The following is a 20,673-nucleotide window of genomic DNA, read 5'->3' on the forward strand; positions in this document are numbered from 1 at the left end:
ACAAATTATATTGCACATGCAAGCTACATGAGAACCTGATGTCATAGGTACAACTACATTTATTAAATTAAACTCATGTACCTCAGTTTACATATTAAACACAACTTTACTAATATTGACCTAAAATCAAAAAATGCTTCTTTTTCAAAGTGTGAGAAAATATAAATAATGTTTGGGTAAAATATAAATATAAAATGTGTTATTGTTTATACCTTAAAAGAAAAATACAATTCTGGTGTTAATAGTGAAATATTCAATAATGACAAAGCAAGACAAATGCAAGCGCATACCAAAAGTCCTTCCCTTGTTCCAGCACGGAGAAATGAAAACCCAAGACGTACGTTACTGAAAAAGTTTCTGAGCACGGTCTCTTAAAAACATAAAGAACATTTTAACGTGGGTAAAATAAATCGGTTTGAGATGCTGCAAAAAATAAACAAAAAAAAGTAAATATCTGCTTTTAGAAACACTCTTATTTGGTCACTGACCAGAATTTCCTAGACTCAATTTGTTTTTTTTTTTTGGTTTTTTTTGGCCTATTACTTATCAAAAAAAAAGTTAGTGGAGAGGAGGCCTGTCACAATAATCAATATATCAATTAATCACATGATAAGTTAAAACAAACTCAATAATTTCCAATTTCACGATTTATCGTTTTGAAGGATAATTTTGTTTCCTGAGACTGCATAACTCACGTCATTAGTAGTTTCTGTTGTTCTGTTGATTTATTGCGGATATTTAAAATGTCTTCCAGTTCCAGTGCGAAATGTTCATTAGAATTTCAAGTCAATTAAATTATTTGAGAATGTGTTCTTGGATTATTATCAATATATTACAAGCAAATTGTGTCAAAACAACAATATTATCGTTCATCGCGATAACTTCTGGGAAGATTAATCATCCAGAAACATTAGTTATTGTGACAGGCCTTGCGGAGATTTGGTAATGATTTCTATCAGAAACAGCAGGAAACAACTTCTCTTGCTTTTCAAGGCCTTACGTGGAAACGCTGCTTAATTCTCTGAATCAAGTGGTTTTGTGTCGTTATCGTGATGCCATGTTCAGTTTCTCATGCTTTTGTTGGCACTTCAGAAAACCTCACGAATCCGCTAAACACATCCACGAATCTCAATAAATGAGAGGTAATGCAAGTACAGAAAGGGATTATTTTATTGTAGAACATCAACAATGTTTCCATTTATAGAACGTCATTACATGGTTAACGTATTTGCAGTAGTTGCTGATAATAATATTTTTAAAAGCTTTTAAACGTCTGCATACATTGTTAAAGAAAAGAAAAAAAAGGATGAAAAAGACTGAGATTTTCTACATGCACACATGAACCCAGATTCCAGACTTTAAGCCGACCGACTGTGGAGACGTTCCCGACTCGAAGCGCACACGAGAACACTACTTCCTCTTTTAGATGGCAATAAGAGTCGTGGTCTTACAGAAAATTGAGTGAAATTACAGTACGTGCAATCTGTTGTACATCAGAAAATCAGCGGTGAAAATCAGCGTTACCTGCTGGTAAGAAACATCTTTTTTTTTTTTTTTATTAATCCCTAATCTGAAGAAAGGTATTAAAAAGTTAAACAAGAACGACACAACAGAGGGGGCTAATCTTTTTGTCCATCACTCGGTGACAGTTTTTGCCCCTCGTTCTGCACCGTTTGTTTAGAGATTAAAACCGTAATTTAAAGAATTTGACTGGAGCCACAGTAAAACGTTCCAGTCCAAGTTCCGAGGTTTTCATGCTTATTTCAGTCTGAAGCCAAAAAACAAAACATAATTTTGGTAGTTTTTTTTTTTTCTTTACAAATAGATGACATGTTTCATAGCTCAGGTTTGATACATGTTTTATATGTTGAACAAGAGATGTCCAAATTACTTAAGAAAAAACAAAAAGAATGAAAGGTCCCTTTAATTTAGCTCAAATTAGAGAACTATGACTCCCAATACCAACTCCAGTGTCTTTACCCTCCAGCAGTGTGCAATCAGTTTTGTGGTCAAGTTGCCCCCTAAGATAATGCCGCCCTGGGCAGTCAGCACATAAAAAAAACCAGACATCCTTGCCACCAAGTGCTTTCCAAACAGTAAAATCAGCAAATCAACATGTTCCCCTTTCTAAAGCAGTGCACATAAAGGCAGCCAGAATAGAAAATTACGTTCATACTTTTTAGCACACGTGAGAACCCAGTTATGATTAAACGTTTTACATTTTATGAAGGAGATGGACATGTAGAGCTGTCTGAAAATCCTGTCAAATTATTGACAATATCCTTCTTTCTATCATATTGCAAAGTAAAATCTGAAGCGTTGCATATTGTTAACATCTCAAAGCCTACAAGCTGCTATCAAAATTAAAAGTTTACCTTGGCTTTTCTTTTGTTCCGTTCTTCCCACGACGGCTCCCTTGATCTGGAAGCCAAAGCTTCTCAACAACAACAACAACAACAACATCATGTCTCTTTGTGTGTCCACGTCAAGTTTATATTCTGAATCTCCCCACTGAGACGTTCAGTCTTTGTCCTTTGTTCAAAAAGAAAAGTTCCTCCCGTCTTCCAGTTTCCGTTTCCTCTCTAGTTTTTTTTTTGCTTCAACATTTCTCAGACAGTCCTCACTGTGACGTCTAGTCACATGGCGCAAAGAGAGTCTCCTGATTGGGCGGCCTAAGCAACGGGCCTTAAACTCCTGCTTGATCCGCATCAACATCTTGTAAGTGTGTGTATTTATTCGTGTGTGTGTGTGTGTACAGTACAGTACAGTGTGAGACATAAAACAGGCAGTTTGTTATTGCACTGTTAAAGAGCAAATTCCAACTTTATGTTCTTTTTTGCAATCGTTATTTCTTTAGATGGTGACTGGGCACATGATGACTTTGTCCTCCAACATGACGCTGACGACCAGGAAGACAAAGTAGAGCAGGAACATGAGGAAGCCCAGAAACTTGCTCATTTTCCACTTGCAAGCCGCGATGGAAATGATGACGAAGAGGAGCATGAGGAAGAGGAGGACGATGGCACAGAACAGGCCGTTGCTGCTCACCTCCACGGGCTTGAAGTCGTTGATGATGTTGTAGAGGAGCCACGGGAACGGCAGGCTGGCAGAGGAGAGAAGAAGAAGAAGAAGAAGAAGAAGAGGAGAGGTGGTCAGGTTTTCACAGGTGTCTTCTGGAGATGTTATTGGTTAACATAAAGAGGGGGGACTTTACCCGACGGTGATGTCGAAGATGTTGGAGCCCACAGAGCTGGACACGGCCATGTCGCCCAGGCCTTTTCGCGCCACAATCACACTGGTGATCAGGTCGGGGATGGATGTTCCCGCTGCTAGAATGGTCAAACCCATGATTTCCTCTGTGATCCAGAAAGTCTCTCCAACCTTAAATAAAGCAACGATTTAAGAGTTTAATTACTTCAAAGGTGTTCCTCAAGGTTTCTGTCTTAGACAGCTTTTCTTTTTTTGGGTAATGGTATAATTATACTGGTAGTATTTTAAAAAGTTTAGAGGACTCAACCAGTAGATGTGTGCAGCATATTTTGCTATTGATCAGATAAGTAAATACAGGGTCCAGATCACCAATATCAATACCAATACTTTTTATTTAAGTTTGACATATTGTCAAACTTCAATTTATTTGTTTTTCCTTTGAGTTATTTGTTCAAAACCAATTACTGCTGAAGAAAGAATTTGTCTGCTAAATACCTTAACATCATATTGATATGGCAAACATTGACAAGAGAAATCAAAAACAAATGGCAAACATTTGTAACTTGAGAGCAAATCAAAACAAAATCTTTTTGAGGTAAAGTTGAGAAACTATAAACCTGAAATGAAATCCAATTTCAAGAGTTAATCTGAAACTTAAGCATCAAGTATCGCAACATGGCAGTATCAGTCCGATACCGATACCGACTTGGTATCTATATTGATATTTTTGGCTCCCACCAGATGATTTAAACAAACTCTCAATAAAAACAAACAGATGCTCAGATGACTGACAGTTCCTGAAAAGAGAGAATTAATTTTATGAACATCTTCATTTCTGGTTTCGAAGCTGTTTTAACATTTTAAACCAATAACCGAGACATTTTTGCAGAATGTTTTCCTTCATTCAGACTCCTCAGCTTCATGCAAGTGTAACAAACCGATACAATACATAAGTACTGTACTTCTAATATCATAAATGCCAAACCTTTGCAACATTTTCTATAGTAAATACTTTCAGCAGACCCAATATTCAGTTCTGTCTGATCTAGAGGGGTTATTGATTAGGATTAGTTGTCACAGTCCTGATAGTTGCACTTATCCAGATTGTAAGAAGTCAGAGTAGGGAACTAATGTGAGGTTAATGAAGTCTGATGCGGATGTTTGTCAGGTACCTGGTGAGCCCACCACACCATCAGGTAGGAGAAGAACGCGATCCAACAGATGGAGCCGATGAACGTGACTGGAAAGAACCTTTCAGACGTCTGGAAAAAAAAAAAACATCAACTAAAGCTCTTCGTCAAATTTTTAAGCTTCAGACAAGGTAACAGCCTCACTTGAGACACTTTGAATGATTGATGATAATTTATAGAGTTAAGAAAAATAAAAGCTAAAACGAAGCATTCTTTAACCAATAACCGAATACAAATGATGCAAATGTTGACATATATGTCCCATAACTATCATGTGCTTATTTTATGAATAGATGAATGGATGAATTTAAATCGCTACAACAGTAAACATTTGGTCAAACCACCTGAACATCATTATTGCTAATCTTTTTTTTTTATTATGGAGCCACGTTGTTCAAAACGTCACAGTTGTCACTTCGAAGACTTGAACTGTTCAAAATCAGAGCTTGGTCACACAACGCTGGAAATTGGAAATTGCAATATTCCACTGTTGCGTGTTTCCGGTTACAACAAAGTTCACTTTTATTGGCATAATGACAAGACGCTTGCATAATCCTTAAGAAAACTGTGTCATTTATTGCAGAAGCACAAGTTAGCACGAGGCCTGTCACCATAACATTCACTGTTGAGATAAACAATGACGTTGTTTTGAGACCATTTTCAAGTAATGTATTGATAACCGTTTAATAATGCAAGTTTACCTTTTCAAAGACCAATAAACCTCAGTTTTGCAAGGAATACCTAGCACTGGAACTGGAAGATATTTCAAATATCCCAAACAAAACACAACAACCAAAAACAATAAATAAAGTGGAAATAAACAACAGTTACAGCCAAAAGCACAAAAAAATGGATTACGATAGTTTCTAGCTGTGTCTTTAGATACATTTAGGATTTTTGGTTTTTATTGTGTTTTTTTTCTTCTTCCTTGTTTTGTGCAACGATCTTTTCTTCTCTGGTGTTTTTGGACAATTCTCCTGACCCGGTCCAGTCAGATACGACACTCCATCTGACACCCGGCAGAAGGAGCCACCGAAGCCACACCTGATTCGTAAATGTGGAGTCTGGATATAATATTTTACTTTTGTTAATTGTTCTCCTGTAATTTATTTATCACAAATACCTGAACAAATAAGAATTTTGCCAGCAAGCTTAATTTGCGTTGAGGATCATTTCCGTACAGCATGTTATAATTGCACGTCGTGTAAAAAAAACAAAACACAACAACCAAAACCTTGTTTCCCTCACCTCTCTCCTGACATCGGGCAGTGTGAGCCAAAGGGGGAAGACGATGGGCAGGATGAGCAGGTAGGTGATCTGTTTCCTCGGGGTGTCAGGCCAGGCCAGGCTCAGAGGCTGGTCCTCATCTTCCTCTTCCTCACCCTCCTGAAGAGAAGTTAAATATTCGACACATTAATATCGCCGAACTACAGCATTTCATTACCGTCGAACCTGCAACCGCAAACTATCTTAAGATGTAGTTTATTAGCAGGAATATGTTGATTTTTTTGTTTAATTTGATTTTTTTGCAGGGGTTTCGTTTATTTTTGAGTCAAGAATGTCGTGAACTGAAGGTTGTGGGCAGAAAGTTTTACCTGATCTCCTCCTGCGACTCCGTTCATGGGCGGCGTGACCTCAACGGCGACCTTTGAGCTGTTTGTGAGCTTTTTGTCAACTTTCAGGGCGAGAACAAAGCAAAACATGAGAAATAGTGAGAGTTTGTTCAAAATGCAGAGAAAAGAGAGACCGCTACGTCATCTTGAATCATTTTTGCTAGCAGCTTAAGTCTGGACAAAGTAATGAATTAGCTGGTGTATGGTTTTGTTGCCGTTCCTCACCAACACCGTTGGCCGTGGCTGCTTCTTCTTTACACTTCTGTTTGGCCATTTTGTGGAGGATGGAAGCCTTCTCTTTAAACCGTCCTGCAAGAAACCACAGGTCCGTGAACGTTTGGACACAGGACAGGAGCAGCATGCTCCGAGTTAGGCAAAAAGTTTGCATCTTCTCTCCGAGTCGCACCTTCATTACTGAGGGGGTCGAGTGTGTGTATCATGAGCTGGAAGATGCTGTTCCTCATCAGGGAGTTGTGCAGAGATGCACAGCTGCCTTCCCTCTGCAGCCGGGGTTTGGCCTGTGAGATCAAAATGAATCCACAAGATGCAGGATATCATTAATGTACATATGAACAAAAAAAAAACACCTACCAGTATGTAACTTTGATGTGAATAAATAGTTTTTCTTTAAAACACTTCAGACCAACTCACCGTCAACTTGTTCTCATCGTCTCCTGATGAATTTGCCTGCAGAGTAAAAGGGGAAAGCAATGGATGAATACATTTAAATAATTCATAAATCTAACTCATTAAGTTTACAGAGGATTATAAAAAACACAGACTATCTTCAGTTTGAAGACTTCACTTCTGTATGTTTTATAAGCTGAGGTCGTCTTGTTGTGCACTGAGGAACTAAATAAGTAAACTATAGATAATTTACGTAATACATGAGACATGAATGCTAAAATATCAGATTATAGATTATCATCTTTTTTATGCCATAAGTGAACTTAGGTGGCAAAAAAATTACCTGAAACTATTTGTACAACATTTAAAATCAATTTGATAATTGTAGGGATGAAATGTTAAATAGCAGGTTATGGATTGAGCTGCATAAAACTGTAGGCTTTCAACACAGTTTTTCCATTTATTTGTTTGTTTTCTTTTGTTGTAACAAAGTTATACCTTAAAAACACAAAGTGAAAAGAAAGCAATGACCAGGAAGCAACAAGGAGTCCAACATTTGCAGCAGAAAAGACTTTAACAAAGCACCAATGTTTGCTTGGAATAAAATAAACCAAGACTTCATCCCCTCTTCACAACTCTAGATAAAAATGGAAGCTGTCGATGACCATAAAAACAAAATGAAAATACCAATGTAACATCATCATATTTCATTTATTTCATTGCAGATATCGTAGACCCTGTAGATACTTTGTTTATGAATTTCATACCCTAAATAAACTTCAGATGAAGGATGTTAAAGACAAACTGAATCATATTACCAGCTTTACAGAAATCTTTCAAAAGATAAAACAATGTAAAAAAAAAAAAAGTGTCAGTTTAAGGAAAACAAAATTGCATCTTTTTTACATTTTATCTTTTCAATAGTTCACAAAAAAAATCTTACAAAGTCATCACAACAATCAAACCTCCTTTTATAATTGCTGGCCATCTTTTTGCCTGTTTCTGGATTTTGGATATTTGTCTTTGGAAATGGGCTGTAGGTGTTGAGGTAGGAAGGTCTCCTTACCATCACCCTAATCTTTATCTTCCTCCACAGATTATCTATCAGATTCAAATCAAGAATCTGGCCGGGTCAGTCCAAGGCATCAATATTACATCCAGTCAGAAGATACATGCCAGTAAAGCTAAAGAATTGCCACTTGGCATAAAATTTAAAAGAGAGGTTGAAAATATGTTTGTTATTAAAGATTAAAAGCGCATAAAACTTTGGGAGTGTAGTTAGTTTAAGATGGTAGAATATAAATTCAACTCTAACTAACTTTAGCCTCCTGGAAAACTTAAATTAAAAAATGCAAATTTTTAAATGTTATTTGTACAGCAGACAACATATTAACTCCTTGTAGAACCACATTTTAAAAATATTTGAGGTACCTCTTTATTGTTGACTCACTATTTGATTTCAAAACAATAGTAACACAAATGTCACAGCTAATCAAAAAACACCAAATTAAACAAAAACAAACAAATCAAAGACACTGTGGTGGTGAGTTGTAGCCAAAAGGCTTGAAGGGGCCCGTAGATCAAACAATGCCCAGGGCCCTGCACAAGTTTGGGTTGGCCCTGCAAAGCATGAGGGTCAATGTTTTGAAGGGCTTCACTGATTCTAAATATGATCATAAATTGGTACTGTGTAATAGGTGTAATCAAGAAATTTGATTCCTGTGTTTTTAACTTAAAGTGAACAAAATGTTTACATTTTTAAGAAATATGTGCTACATTTAACATCGAATCCATTCCTGGGAAATATGTGCAACAAAAACAATACAAAATTCCATGTTTCTAAAATTATGGAAGTATAATGTGAAAAAAATAGGATGCATTAGCCTGCAACCAGGCCCTGTCACCGAGACAGAATACACACGTTTAATGAAAGGTTTACGTTAACTGCACTAATGTTGAAAAAATATTATTTATTTAACCTGAGAAAAAAACCTCAAACTCTTTTGAAAATAACATTTTGACTATTTCCACATGTACTTATTCGACAACTCGATATAAGTCAATGGTTTGTTTAATTTATATGTGATGTTCTTGTTTGAATATGACAGAATAATTATCCTGCCCCATCGCGTTATTAAATCGTCTCTTGGTATTCACTTTTACATGATTTACAAAACTAGCAACAAATGTCAGTTCAGGAAAAATGAATTCAGCAAACTCTTTTAACAATGAAGATTTCAACATTTAATGTTAGACTCCAGAGTCGCTGCTGTTAGCTTGTCACCCCAGACTCACTCAGAAAGTCCCCATGCTGTGATCCCTCAAGTTAAACCCCTTAAGATTTTCTCCCATGAAACCAAACATCAAAATCCAATATGGCTGCCATGCACATTAAAAAAAAAAGAGACAACTGCTGTAAATTGCTGTGTGTAGCTGCTCCACCGAGCTGCTTCTGGCTGTTTTGTGTCTTTAAATCAGTCAAACATCATACAGTAAAAACGGGGATAAAGTTTTGTTTCTTCTTGCAAATGCTAAATTACAAACTGGCTTGTATTGCCATCCTGATAACTGAGGAGGTCACATTTACAAATTCCACAACTTTTCTGCTTGCAGCCCCGTTGAGCTGGGCATGACGTCATCCTGAATGTTAGCTGAAACCTTAGTTTGGATACTTAAAGGTAGAATGATAAATAAAATCAGATACCATCAGAAGTAAAATAAGTCTAGCCAGATTTACAAAGAGTCAGCGTCATAAAAATGTGCTGACTGGTTCTCCAAAGATCTACCATAGCTGCTAACATGTGATTCTAATTAATAAAAAATAAATAAAATCCAAATCCACTAGCAGAAAGGAGGTAAGTTTAGTGAGAACCATCCTGAAGTCCTTAACAGGCCTTAGAGCTTGTGAAACAATTTAATGTTATGTCTGTCCAGTTGCTCAAACAACAGGATGATAAATAATAATAATAGTTTATTCATGTCTGTCTTTTCCAAATACACTGTGGAGCCAGAAATTCACAAGAATAAGATAGGAGCTAAAATTTAAAAGAGCAATGTGCAGGATTTTTTGACATGTAGGTTTTTTTTTTTTTTTTTTTTTTGTTAAAGGCCACATTTCTCTGCATTAAAGCACCGGATTCTTTCCCATTTGTCTTCGCAAACCAAAGTAAAATGCCAACATCCTTCTTGACAAATCAGCTCAACTCTGAACAGATGTGATTCTGTTCAGATAATCACGTCGGTTCCCCTCCCAGCAATAAAAATGCTGGAAATGATCTCAGATTCTGGGCGGGGATGACGTATCGTAACTGGGACGGCTGCTCCCCGCCGACTGGACAAGCAACAAAGCAATAGAAAACCTGTTCAGAGCCCAACTGAGAGATCAGACACTCATCTGTTTCTGTGTTTTCATCTGCTGTTTTTAATGCCTAGTTTAAAAGAGTCACCACTGTCTGTGAATCTCACCTTTAAAGTCTTTCCACATATTGTCATTTAGAAACTGGTCTTAATCTGAGCCGTGTAAACTCATGAATATTTTTATTTTAGCGTTATTAAAGGCTCTGACAGCTTGTTTTTTTCCAGCTGGTAGGCGAACCTTGGATCAGTTTCAAGTATTTTGCAGCCTTTAACAGGTTTTCTTCCAGGTTAATCTACATTTATATCCTTTTATCTCCCATCAAGACATTTTCTATAACGCGCAGAGCAAACAACAGCGGCCCTGTCAGCAGATTAAACCTGAAGACCGAGCAGCTCCATTTATACTCAGATTTAACACCAGTGGACCAATTTAGGGGATTCTTTTTTAAAAATTGATTATGATAAATTTCATTAGGGTACGAGAGTAAAGGGGCTTAATAGAAATGCGTGGTTCACTATCCAGCATTTAAGAAGTAAAAAAAAAAATTTCAACTCCATTTATCATTTCCTTTCAACTTCAGCATGATGTGGGGCTTTGTGTTGGTCCTTCACATAAAATAACAATCCATCATTGAACATGAATACCGGTCAACTGGATCAAATTCATGAAGGCTATAATTATGTTTAAGGCAAGAAATAATTTACTTCCAGGCAATATCTAAAAATTATTCAGAAGATTTTCAAGCTTGTTTGTTTAACTAAAAAGAGTTTGTGTGTTTCCAGTTGTGGGGCGGATCTATGGATTAGTTTGGTTGGTGGATGGAAGCAAAGACAAAATATAAGAGTTTTTAAAATGTCATCATAAAAATGACATTTTTGCCGGGACATACAACGGAGGATGAGTTGCAGTGAAGTTTCCTCTTTTACTTCTTCAGTTGGATTCACAGTTTGATTTCTATTACAAATCTTTGCTGCAATTGGAAATTTGGTTTGCCTTTGTTTATGTTTTATTTATGAATGTAATCAAAGAACATGTTTGACATGTCTTGTTAAACGTCCTTCTGTCTTTTAACTTATCTTTGCAACAATTCAATAAACTCCACGCACTGAGATTAAATTATGTATAAAAAAAATATATATATATTAAAATGCAACCTTAAGATTCCAGCATTCGAGGGAAATAAATACGAGAAAAATGTTCTAAACAACAAAAAAGAAATCTGAATTTAACCCTCACATGCTCGTGGTACGGATAATTAATAATTAATAAGACAAAAAAAAAAAAAAAAAGAACTTTGATCAAACGTTACATTCACTGAAATCTCAATGTAGTCATAATTCGTCAAATCATTTACAACAGCATCCACGTTTTCGTAGAACAAGAATAAACAAACACCCAACTCCTGTCTCCTTTCCTCCCCCCCCACCGGACCGCCTCTGGAGCCTGGCGGTCTCTCCGCAAACCCACCGACCGAGGCGAGAAGCGCCGACCGCGGGTCAGCAGATTCACGCCCCCTCATCCTGATCGCCGTCATGCCGCCGAGGCGCCATCAGATCTACTTTCTCTCTCTCTCTCTCTTTCTGTGTCTCTTCTTCGCCGTCCACCTGACTGTCGAGCTGTGCGACTTATCCAGGATTAATCCGCGGGGATCACCACTTATAGATTGCTGATTTTCGAGCCTGCGTGCGAACTCCATCAGTAACCACCAACCACAAACTTACCTTCATCCGCCGCCAATTCATATATTTTTAAGTATTTACAGTAAAAAAAAAAAAAATCCCCCCCCCCCCCCCCACCTTAAGTCAGTGGCATTAGCTACAAGTACTAAACCCAGAGGTTTGGTAGAGTTCCCAATAAATAAGAGCAGCACTACTTCGACATATTTTTACTCAAGCAAACAACAGCCGTCCAAGAAATGACTCATGTAAGAGTAAAAAAAAGTATTTGCAGACAAGTTTGCTGAAGTACTGAGTAACTGATCAGAAGGATCAATCATTTGATGTTTAAAAATTACATAATCCGTCGGATTAAAATATAAGGTTAAGTGGAAGTTTTGGTGCTTCAGGGACGAAAATTACAATAATTCATATAAGTAACAAAAAAAATAACAAAATCAGGCAAAAGATAAAAAATTTCCCAGATCAGTTTTTTTCAACAAAAATAAAATAAAATAATATAAAATGATAAAGCTTATGAACCATGAACAAGAACTGCAGGTGTGTGTGTCTGCATGTGGTGAATGTTTGGTTGAAACATGTCCGTGTTTCACTCAGTTGGTAGCAAATCCAGAAATTTCACTCAACCAAGAGCAGTAATCAAACTCCAGCGTAGTTAAAAAAAAAAAAAAAAATACCCCTGAAAGTACATTTAAAAGAAAATTGTTACTCAGGTAAATGTATTTGAGCAAATGCAACAACTCTGATTGAAACCCAAACTGGGTTCGTCCAAAGACAACTCGGCACCTCCAGCTGAAACTCATATTTGATGTTTTCTCGGACGACTCGCCGTCCGCGGACGGTGACTGACTGCTGTCGTCACGGCCGGTAAGCGCTTGATCAGGGGATCAGAGAGGATTGCTGACTCTACCGCCGTCAGAGAGCAAACCCGCAGATCTCTCCCATTTGCTTCTTGAGCAACAAACCCAGCTGACATCCGTAAACTCCCATCGGGCATCAGCCGAGGCCTGAAAGGTGAAACGCACACTCTGCTGCCTGGAGGTGGACAGAAGCAGCAGGCCGACATTTTCTCTCTGTGGTTCTGATGATTCCTTCTCCCCGAGGGAGCGTCTGGCTATTATTAGTGGCTCTAATGGGATTGGGAAGAATTAACCTGGAGGATTATTTAGCCGCTACTGACACATGAGGGCAAGGCATCTGGACATCAAGTGCCGGGACAGGAGGAGAAAAGCTGCAGAAGGGAGACGCAGCTCCCTTCTGTCACCAGAAGGGCAGAAATGTCAGAGGCAGACTTTTCTCATGCCTTTTTTTTTTATATATATATCAGTTCAGAAATAAAGAGTTTGCTGCCCAAAAAAGGCTCTGAATCACACATCTAGAAAGTCGAAAAATGTTCTGGTTCTATCCTTCTCTGCCTCTGTATTTCAATAATGTTGCACTTTAAGAAGTTTTGACCACAGTCACATGAATAATTTAGAGGTTTTGTTGACTTTTGCATTCCCTTTTTATATGTTGGACTCAAACGTGTTCTCGTGTGTTATTAGCCTGAAATCTGATTTTATTAAGTTTGAACTCAAGCAGATCTCCTAAAGTAGTGAGGGACGGACAGATCCTGCAAGATCAGCCTTCCACAGGTGGCGTCTTACATCCTTTAAGCCGTTCATTAACTTTAACTTGTTTCACCTCAAACGCAGGCCTAGTGGCTGTTAAACGTCACTTTTTGTTGTAAACGTGTGTTTTGTATCAACGCTACACCGGGAAAACCAAGTGTTGCATTTTTGTCTTTTTCTGCACACCTGAACATGACCGATGTGACCATGAGGTTCACTTTCGCTTTGATTTTGACGACCAAAATAAATAAACAAACAAGCTCGCACATGTAATATTTAAAAAATGATGGCCTATATTAAAAAAAAATAAATAAATAAATGCACCAGTTGTGCTTGTGCGTGGACCATTCTCCTAGGAAGTCGCTGGGGTTACGTGCTGCAGGTTTTGCTCATAAGCGATGTGTAAATCATAAACTTTCCAGGCTAAATCATTTGCTCCGTTCTTCATTGACGCCCGCAGCTTCAAACCTCCCGCGGTTTTCTGTAGGAATTTGTCTTATTTCGCAGCATCCAGAAAACAAACAAACAAACAAACGTGGAAGTTTTGAAATTTTCATGCAATATTTACATTTTGCATGTAAATGCAATACATTTACATGCATTTTGCTATTGTTTTTTTTTTTTTTTTTTGCGAATGTTGTCGTATCGCAGTGATATAATGTGGTTACACAATGAAATGTAGTAAAATCGGGAAAAAAGACACCGACAAAACAACAAACGCACCGACGGCAAAAAACCTAAATTAGTGTCTTAAAGAAGTAAAGTGCTGGGGTCTGAAATAAAAGAGCATAAAAGCGTAATAACGTGACAGGAGAAAAGTCTGAGGTTTTATATTTTTAGTGTTTGTTTACTGTGCCAGTGGCAGCTGGGGGGAAAAAAAAAACAGTTTCTATGCTCTGACAGATCTGTGTCGTCTTCAGCAGGGGAATAGTTCAGGGAGAGGATATCGAGGTTAATGACATTTTGTTTTCCAGAAGGGGTCAGCGGCCAGTCGAGGACCTTGTGAACTTTATTTCATAGGAATTTTCTCTCCAGATGTGCAGCCTGAGTATCTCACCCAGATCCAGGACGTTAAGGCAGAACAACTTTGAGTATTCCGATAATAAACGTAGCGAGGTTTAACCCCTGAATTAAACAAGTTGTAGTAAATCATACACTTCTTGGCAACAAGTGTGAATATTTTAGAATGTTGAACAGCCTTTAATGTAACTTATTGGGTAAAACCCCAAAAATGTGGCCTCTCTTTGTTTCTTTTCGAAAAAAAACAAAACAGCTTTGGGAGATTTAAAACACAAAAAAATATTTATGTAACGCATTGAAAAATAATCCTCATGTTTGCTCATGTTTTTGACTTGAAAATCAAATAACGGAATGCCAGAGTGGGTATATTTTTCCAATTCTGAGTGTGTCAAGGAGCCCACTGAGGACTGAAACTGGAGCTGCTGCAAATAAAATATGAATATTCACACAATGTCAACAAAAATAATAAAAACTATTTATTTTTCATTGCTTTAGCTGTATGAAAGAGGATTGATGTCAAAATAGCAACTCTGAAACCAAATACAAGTTATTCCTGTTTATGTATAAGCTACTCTTAGCATGGCAGTACAGCTAAACAGTACAGGAAGTTGGAAAAGAATAGTTTAAAAAAACCATTATGTTTAAATTGATTTTTCTTAAGATGTACACATAAATTATTTATTTTCATAAAAAAACACTGCCTAAACCGAATCTTCTCTTGTCATTCTGTTTACGTAAAACAACATTAGCAGCGCAGCACAGCCAGCTCATGCCGGAAGTTAGAAAGTAATTTATTCTCTCATGAGCTAAAGCTGCAAAGTTGGATTATTCATGGGTAGAATATTGATTTTCTTTCCTTAAATGTATATGTAAACTACTTATTGTTCATTTTACATAAAAACAAAAATCATTTCCCCTCGTTGTTGCGTTCAAAACTTTGCAATTGCATAGCTAGCCACTACAAGAGGCTAAAAAGTCTCATTTTAAAACTCCTGAGTGCTTCAGCTTTAAAAGTTCATGTTTACGGTTTATTTTTTAATAAAGAATAACTAGTATATTATACATTCTTCATTTAAATCATAACCTAAACTAACTGTTTCTTAGTTGTTGCCGTTTTCTGTAAAAGTTGACATAAAGTAGAGCAGCACAGGTATTTATTGCAGGACATTAGAAAAGCAACTCCCATCAGCTAATGCTTCAAACATTGAGCGGGTTGTTCCTAATCACTCGTTTTTTGTTGTTCTTGAAAATATTGCCTCAGAATCTTCATATGATATAATTAATAGTCGTCATAGTTCTTTCAGCTATAAACAGAAAATGGTTGCAGAAAATAAAAAGCCAAAAGCAAAAAGTGACTCTGCTGGCAAAGTAACGCAGATGATCGTGTTTCTTTTGTTTACATTGCGCAGGAGAATACGCCATGTTCTCTTTTACTTTGCATGGTTTGTATTCCAGCCCAAAAGTTCCCAGAACCTTAATCTGATTTACTTGAAGACGTTGGCCCAGAACTGTTACATCACTCCTTTGCTTAAGAGCCTTATTGGACTCTGGTCTGAACAAGGTCAAAAAAAGAAGAGACCGAAGAGGAGGTCTAGATGTACAGGCTTAGTCAGCATGAAAAAGTCCCAGCTCTGTTCCGTTATGCCTATTTACAGCCTCACAGATTCTAAATAAAATACCAACACAAACAGATTCCAGTCCGTTGCTCCTTTAAACCCCGTTAGATTTCCAGAACAGAAATGTTGCAATTCTGACACATTGGGTTTTCACCGTGGGCCTACTTAATAGAATATGTGAATCACACTAATGTAATAACTGTCTTGTATTTTCATTGATCGTGTTTCATGTTTCATTTGTTATTTAATTTTGTTGTTTAGTTCCTTGGCTTCAATATGCGACCCTTTGATCAACATCAGAGGTCTGACACAAATAAAGTGTGGTAATCTCAGACGAGTTATAATTGTTGATCAAAAAGAAACGCAATGTGAAAAGATTAAAATTGCTAATCAAATGTTTTTTTTGCAGGAATTTGATAGATCAAATGTATGAATGGACGGATGCAGGGGTGTCACTAGGTTTAAAGACAAAGGGGGCCAAGCCCCCAGGAGATGCATGCGTGAGAAATGTAGCGTGTAATGTTTCTTTTCCACTTTTAAAATAGTGTTTAGGGTAATAAAAACCATTTATAATACAAAATATGAGTATTTACAGTTAATCGCTATTTTGTAGCAAAAAATAATCATAATTTTCTGTGGCTCTACACCTAAAAACTGTTAAGTACTCTTTGCAGGCCATTTGTGCAAATGTTCCTGCTTGCATTACCTTCTGAACAATTCTTGCCATATTTTATATCGATTACCCATATTATTATAACATGAAGTAAAGGGAAAATGTCCAATTAGTGTCCATGTTTGAGTTAAAATTGTGATTATTTAGTGAAAGTCATATCCTGGATGCATTATATTGAATTTGTCGGTAGTTTCTTTTTCTGTTAAAAACGAAAAACCCACCAAATTATTTAGAGGAACTTAAGAATATTTTAGGGAAGCTTCAGCCACCCTAAAACAGGCCTGGTGACGTCCCTGGATGGATGTGGGTGGGTGAGTGGGTGGATGGATGGATGGATGGATGGATGGATGGATGGATGGATGGATGGATGGATGGATGGATGGATGGATGAGGCTCACCTTTGGAGCGGCTTCCAGCTCGACCACCTGGTTGCTCCCCAGCCTCGTTTTGATGAGGTTCTCTATCTGAGAATTGAACTTCATGAATGTCACGTAGCAGGTGTAGCACATCAACAGACTGATACTCTCCGACACCGTGATTTGGTTATCCAGGAAAAAGTAGATGAGCAGGAGCAGCCCGATGATGTAAAACGAGACGTCTCTGAACAGAGGCCACCAGGTGAGGTTGAGCACCTCCTTGGAGAAAAGGGCGCACATTCCGATCACAAACAGGATGTTGAACACGGCCGAGCCCACGATGGTGCCGATGCCCACGTTGCTGTGGGAGACGAAGACTCCTATGACGGAGGTGAAGAGCTCTGGGGCCGAGCCGCCCGCCGCCATGAAGGTGGCCCCGGCCACGTCGTCCGAGATCTCCAGCTTCTCTGTTATGACGGTGAGTGCGGGGACGAAGAACTCATCGCAAACAATGGCTAAGGCTATGAACATGTACAACATTCCAAACATGTGAAGAACCACGTAGCCCTGGCGCCTGTCCTCCACGCTGAAGTAGTCTGTTGGGTAGTCTCCTTGGTTCATGTCCAGGTGGGAAGACTTCATGGCCACCGGCGTGTCCTCTGGGGCGCCCGACACATTCTGGCGCTGCAGAAGAGTTCTTTGGGGCACTGTTGCGTCGGCTGGGGACTCGGCAAGTGATTCTCTCTGTTCAGTGGCCACGGCTGTGGCCAACGACAAGGCACTCAGTGAACAAACTGTGCAGACTGCCACCAGGCTGATGACGAAGCCGAGAATCCGTCCAGGCCGCAGCTTTCTCTTGACGGCCTGGTGGGGGAACCGGGTGTTGACACCGTGGGGATCCAGGAAAGGATCGGAGCAGGAGAAAGCTATCATCTCTTGACTTCTTATGGGTAGCATGAAATCCATGGCGCAGGCTGGCAGACAGAGCTGGGGTGTCTGGAATTCCCGTCGCCAAAAGAAAAGAAAAAGCTGGTCTGGTGGTGCTGGTGGCTAAGGTCAAGGGAGGGGGTTCGGCAGGCAGCAGCGGTTCACCGGTTGGTTTGCATGCTGCTCCCCGGTCTAAACACCCTGGAGGTCCTCTGGTCTTATTCCGGGATCGAGCACATTCAAAGGCTTCCTCATATTACTACCTGCAAAACAAAGACATTTATCACTATTATTTCCTTTATTTAACCAGGTAAAAGCCCCGTTGAGATCTAGATCTCATTCTTAAGAGGGATCTGGGCAAAAATCTGCATCACACAACAATCTGGTTACACAAAAATGAAATAAACTAAAACACAAGTCCAAAACAAATTACAAAACAGCTTAAAAGCAATGACACTGGTGGATGGAATCACGTCGCACATAACGTGCTAAAGGGAATAATATCTAAAAATTGCTCTCAGGAAACATCAAACAAATCAGTAAATATGGATAAAATGCATGTTTTCTTTTCATTTTCTTCTGCACTTCTTTCCAGGGCTGATCACTGACCGATCTGCCTTTCTTTTCACTCGCCTGGTCATCAGCAGTTTGTCGTTTCAGTTCAATTTGTAGCTCAAAATCTCCACTGATTTGCAAAATGCATCAGTTTAAGTCTTTGCAGCTCAACAGGGACGATTGTATCTGTCCTCAAATTGCATAATCTGCTCAATTTCTAACAAAACCTAAACATTGTCGTGATGTAATTGGTTCCCAAATGAGATGATGCCAACAAGGATAAAAAAAATAGCTTCCCTCCAGCCTTCAGTGCTGTCTTTTTATGGTTAGTTGTGATAAATGAACACATCAGAAGAAGAAATTGTCAGAATTGCAAAATCTAAGTGGAAGATCTGCAAATCTCTATCTATATATATTTATACTCTTATAAAATAAAAATAGTGCAGTTTACAGCGTTACTGGCTGGTTGTCGGAGCTTAGAGGAGTTCCTCTGTCTTCTCGCTAAGGGGAGACACAAACTGCTGCTGATGTCGTCTTTACACATAATGAGACAACATCCACATCTGGTGAAAGTTTGAAGAATTTCACCATAGATGTTGTATAACGTGGGCAGTAGCAAACAGCTCCATATGGTTCAACGCTCAGAAAAGTCAACACGACCTTCTCAAACTTAAAGCTAGAGAGGTCCTTGTATCATTATCGTCTTAATTTTAAAATACAATTGTAAAAGAAAAAAAAATCTGGGAAAACATCTAGAGAACATGGCAACTCCATGAGCGTACAGCGTCTTGGCACAAATCTCTTCTCATGGAGCCTCCGACCCTTGTGGCAGCGTTACTAACTTCAACACAGCCACCATTATTGCTTTGGGCGTGGAGGCCTCGTAAGAGATGCAGCTCATAGATTTACCCAGCAGCAGGGGGATACGTTTGCAGCCTTGGTCACGGTGCACCAAGGAAAATCATACGAACAAACCTGAGATCGTGCAAATCACAGAATGTTTCGAATTGCACGTGGCATTAGCAACTATTCTTGTAAAGTGACAAGGCTTTCTTGCATTGAGAACCTTCACTGGAGAGCCGTCCTTTAACTGTACATTGCACATTAGTTAAAGCTCATTAAGACGCAGTTTAATCCCTGAGAAGATATACTTAGATAAGCCTGAGGCTGTGCTCACTGGTGCTGATGCACAAAGTCAAAGAGCAGACATCAATAAAATCAACCCCGTGCAAGAATAAGAAGAGCTAAAGCTCATTCGTGCATTGTTTTGAAGTTCTTCAGGAGCAACATTTGGAAAACTCTAAACTTTATCTGGGATGATTGAAGTTCTACACAATTTCAAGCTAAAGTGCAAATGATCTTTTTTAGTAACTGTGGATCCATTTAAAAAAAAAAAAACGTTTTAGACTTTTCTCATAATATAACTTTAATGCAGGAGCAACCCTTTGTTAAATCAACAAATGAACCATTTGAAGCATCGCAAATAAAGAAAAAACGCATTTCACCTACCACTCTCGGATAGCCGCCGGTCTGCAGGAAAGGCTCCAGCAGGTGCTGCTCGGTCAAATCCAGTGGGATTTTTTTGTTTTTTGTTTTTTTATGATATTCCTGTAAATTGACTCCCAAAGCAGATCAACCCCAAATGTCAAGTGCTCAAACTGAAGGTCCCAACACTTAATCCATCGTGGATTTTCATCTGCGAGCAGAGGTGGAGCTCCAAAGACAGCGGCTCAGAGCAAGACACACCCTCCTTCAGCGTTCCTCCTCTTTGACTGTAACCACAGTCTCTTTTTTTATCCTTGATCCAAGAGAAGCAGCTGGCCTTGCTGGACACACTTTGATTCTTTTGGAACTGTGACATATCATCTTGTTAAGACATGGCGCAAGTAACACAAAGAAACTACACCAAACACCGTTTGAGAAACACGCCATGGATCTGGAGAGTTTGAACTGCAAAAGCCAAACATTTCTTTCTTAATACAAATCAAAATTTAGCCTCACTTATGTTCATTCAGACAGAACCATGATTGTGCTACATGCTGGCTATAAATATCAAGCTTCTGGGAATGACATCACCCTCCCTCCTGTCTCTTACATCCTTCTGGCCTGTAATTGGCTCTGAGTACAACACCTGCTCCCTGCAGACAATCCAACATGATGTGTTGCACAACAGTTCTGACACATTCTGATCCGACCAGCAAATATTTCAACCTCCCATGTGACCTTGTCATTTCCTATTATA

General features: G+C 38.6%; 1 protein-coding gene across 1 annotated transcript; it reads right to left on the reverse strand.

The window, feature by feature from the left end:
* Positions 1-1,154: 1,154 nt before the first annotated feature.
* Positions 1,155-20,103, reverse strand: LOC102235235 (sodium/potassium/calcium exchanger 2-like). Its single transcript, XM_005806496.2, has 10 exons — positions 19,941-20,103; positions 16,992-18,139; positions 6,665-6,700; positions 6,420-6,531; positions 6,239-6,322; positions 5,996-6,075; positions 5,649-5,786; positions 4,383-4,472; positions 3,215-3,381; positions 1,155-3,103 (listed from the first exon to the last, which is right to left on the reverse strand). The coding sequence occupies exons 2-10, from the start codon at positions 17,913-17,915 to the stop codon at positions 2,854-2,856; spliced, it is 1,881 nt and encodes a 626-aa protein (XP_005806553.1). The 5' UTR covers positions 17,916-18,139; positions 19,941-20,103; the 3' UTR covers positions 1,155-2,853.
* Between the last annotated feature and the right edge of the window lie 570 nt (positions 20,104-20,673).

The sequence above is a fragment of the Xiphophorus maculatus genome, chromosome 5 (genome assembly GCF_002775205.1).
Source record: "Xiphophorus maculatus strain JP 163 A chromosome 5, X_maculatus-5.0-male, whole genome shotgun sequence".
Taxonomy (NCBI): domain Eukaryota; kingdom Metazoa; phylum Chordata; class Actinopteri; order Cyprinodontiformes; family Poeciliidae; genus Xiphophorus; species Xiphophorus maculatus.

Excerpts from the sequence above, each read along its gene's own strand:
- LOC102235235 (XM_005806496.2), bottom strand. The coding sequence starts at position 17,915 with ATGGATTTCATGCTACCCATAAGAAGTCAAGAGATGATAGCTTTCTCC. Across the intron at positions 6,076-6,238 it reads AGCCACGGCCAACGGTGTTG|TTGACAAAAAGCTCACAAAC; the intron begins GTGAGGAACGGC and ends TCGCCCTGAAAG. Across the intron at positions 5,787-5,995 it reads GAGTCGCAGGAGGAGATCAG|GAGGGTGAGGAAGAGGAAGA; the intron begins GTAAAACTTTCT and ends ACTTCTCTTCAG.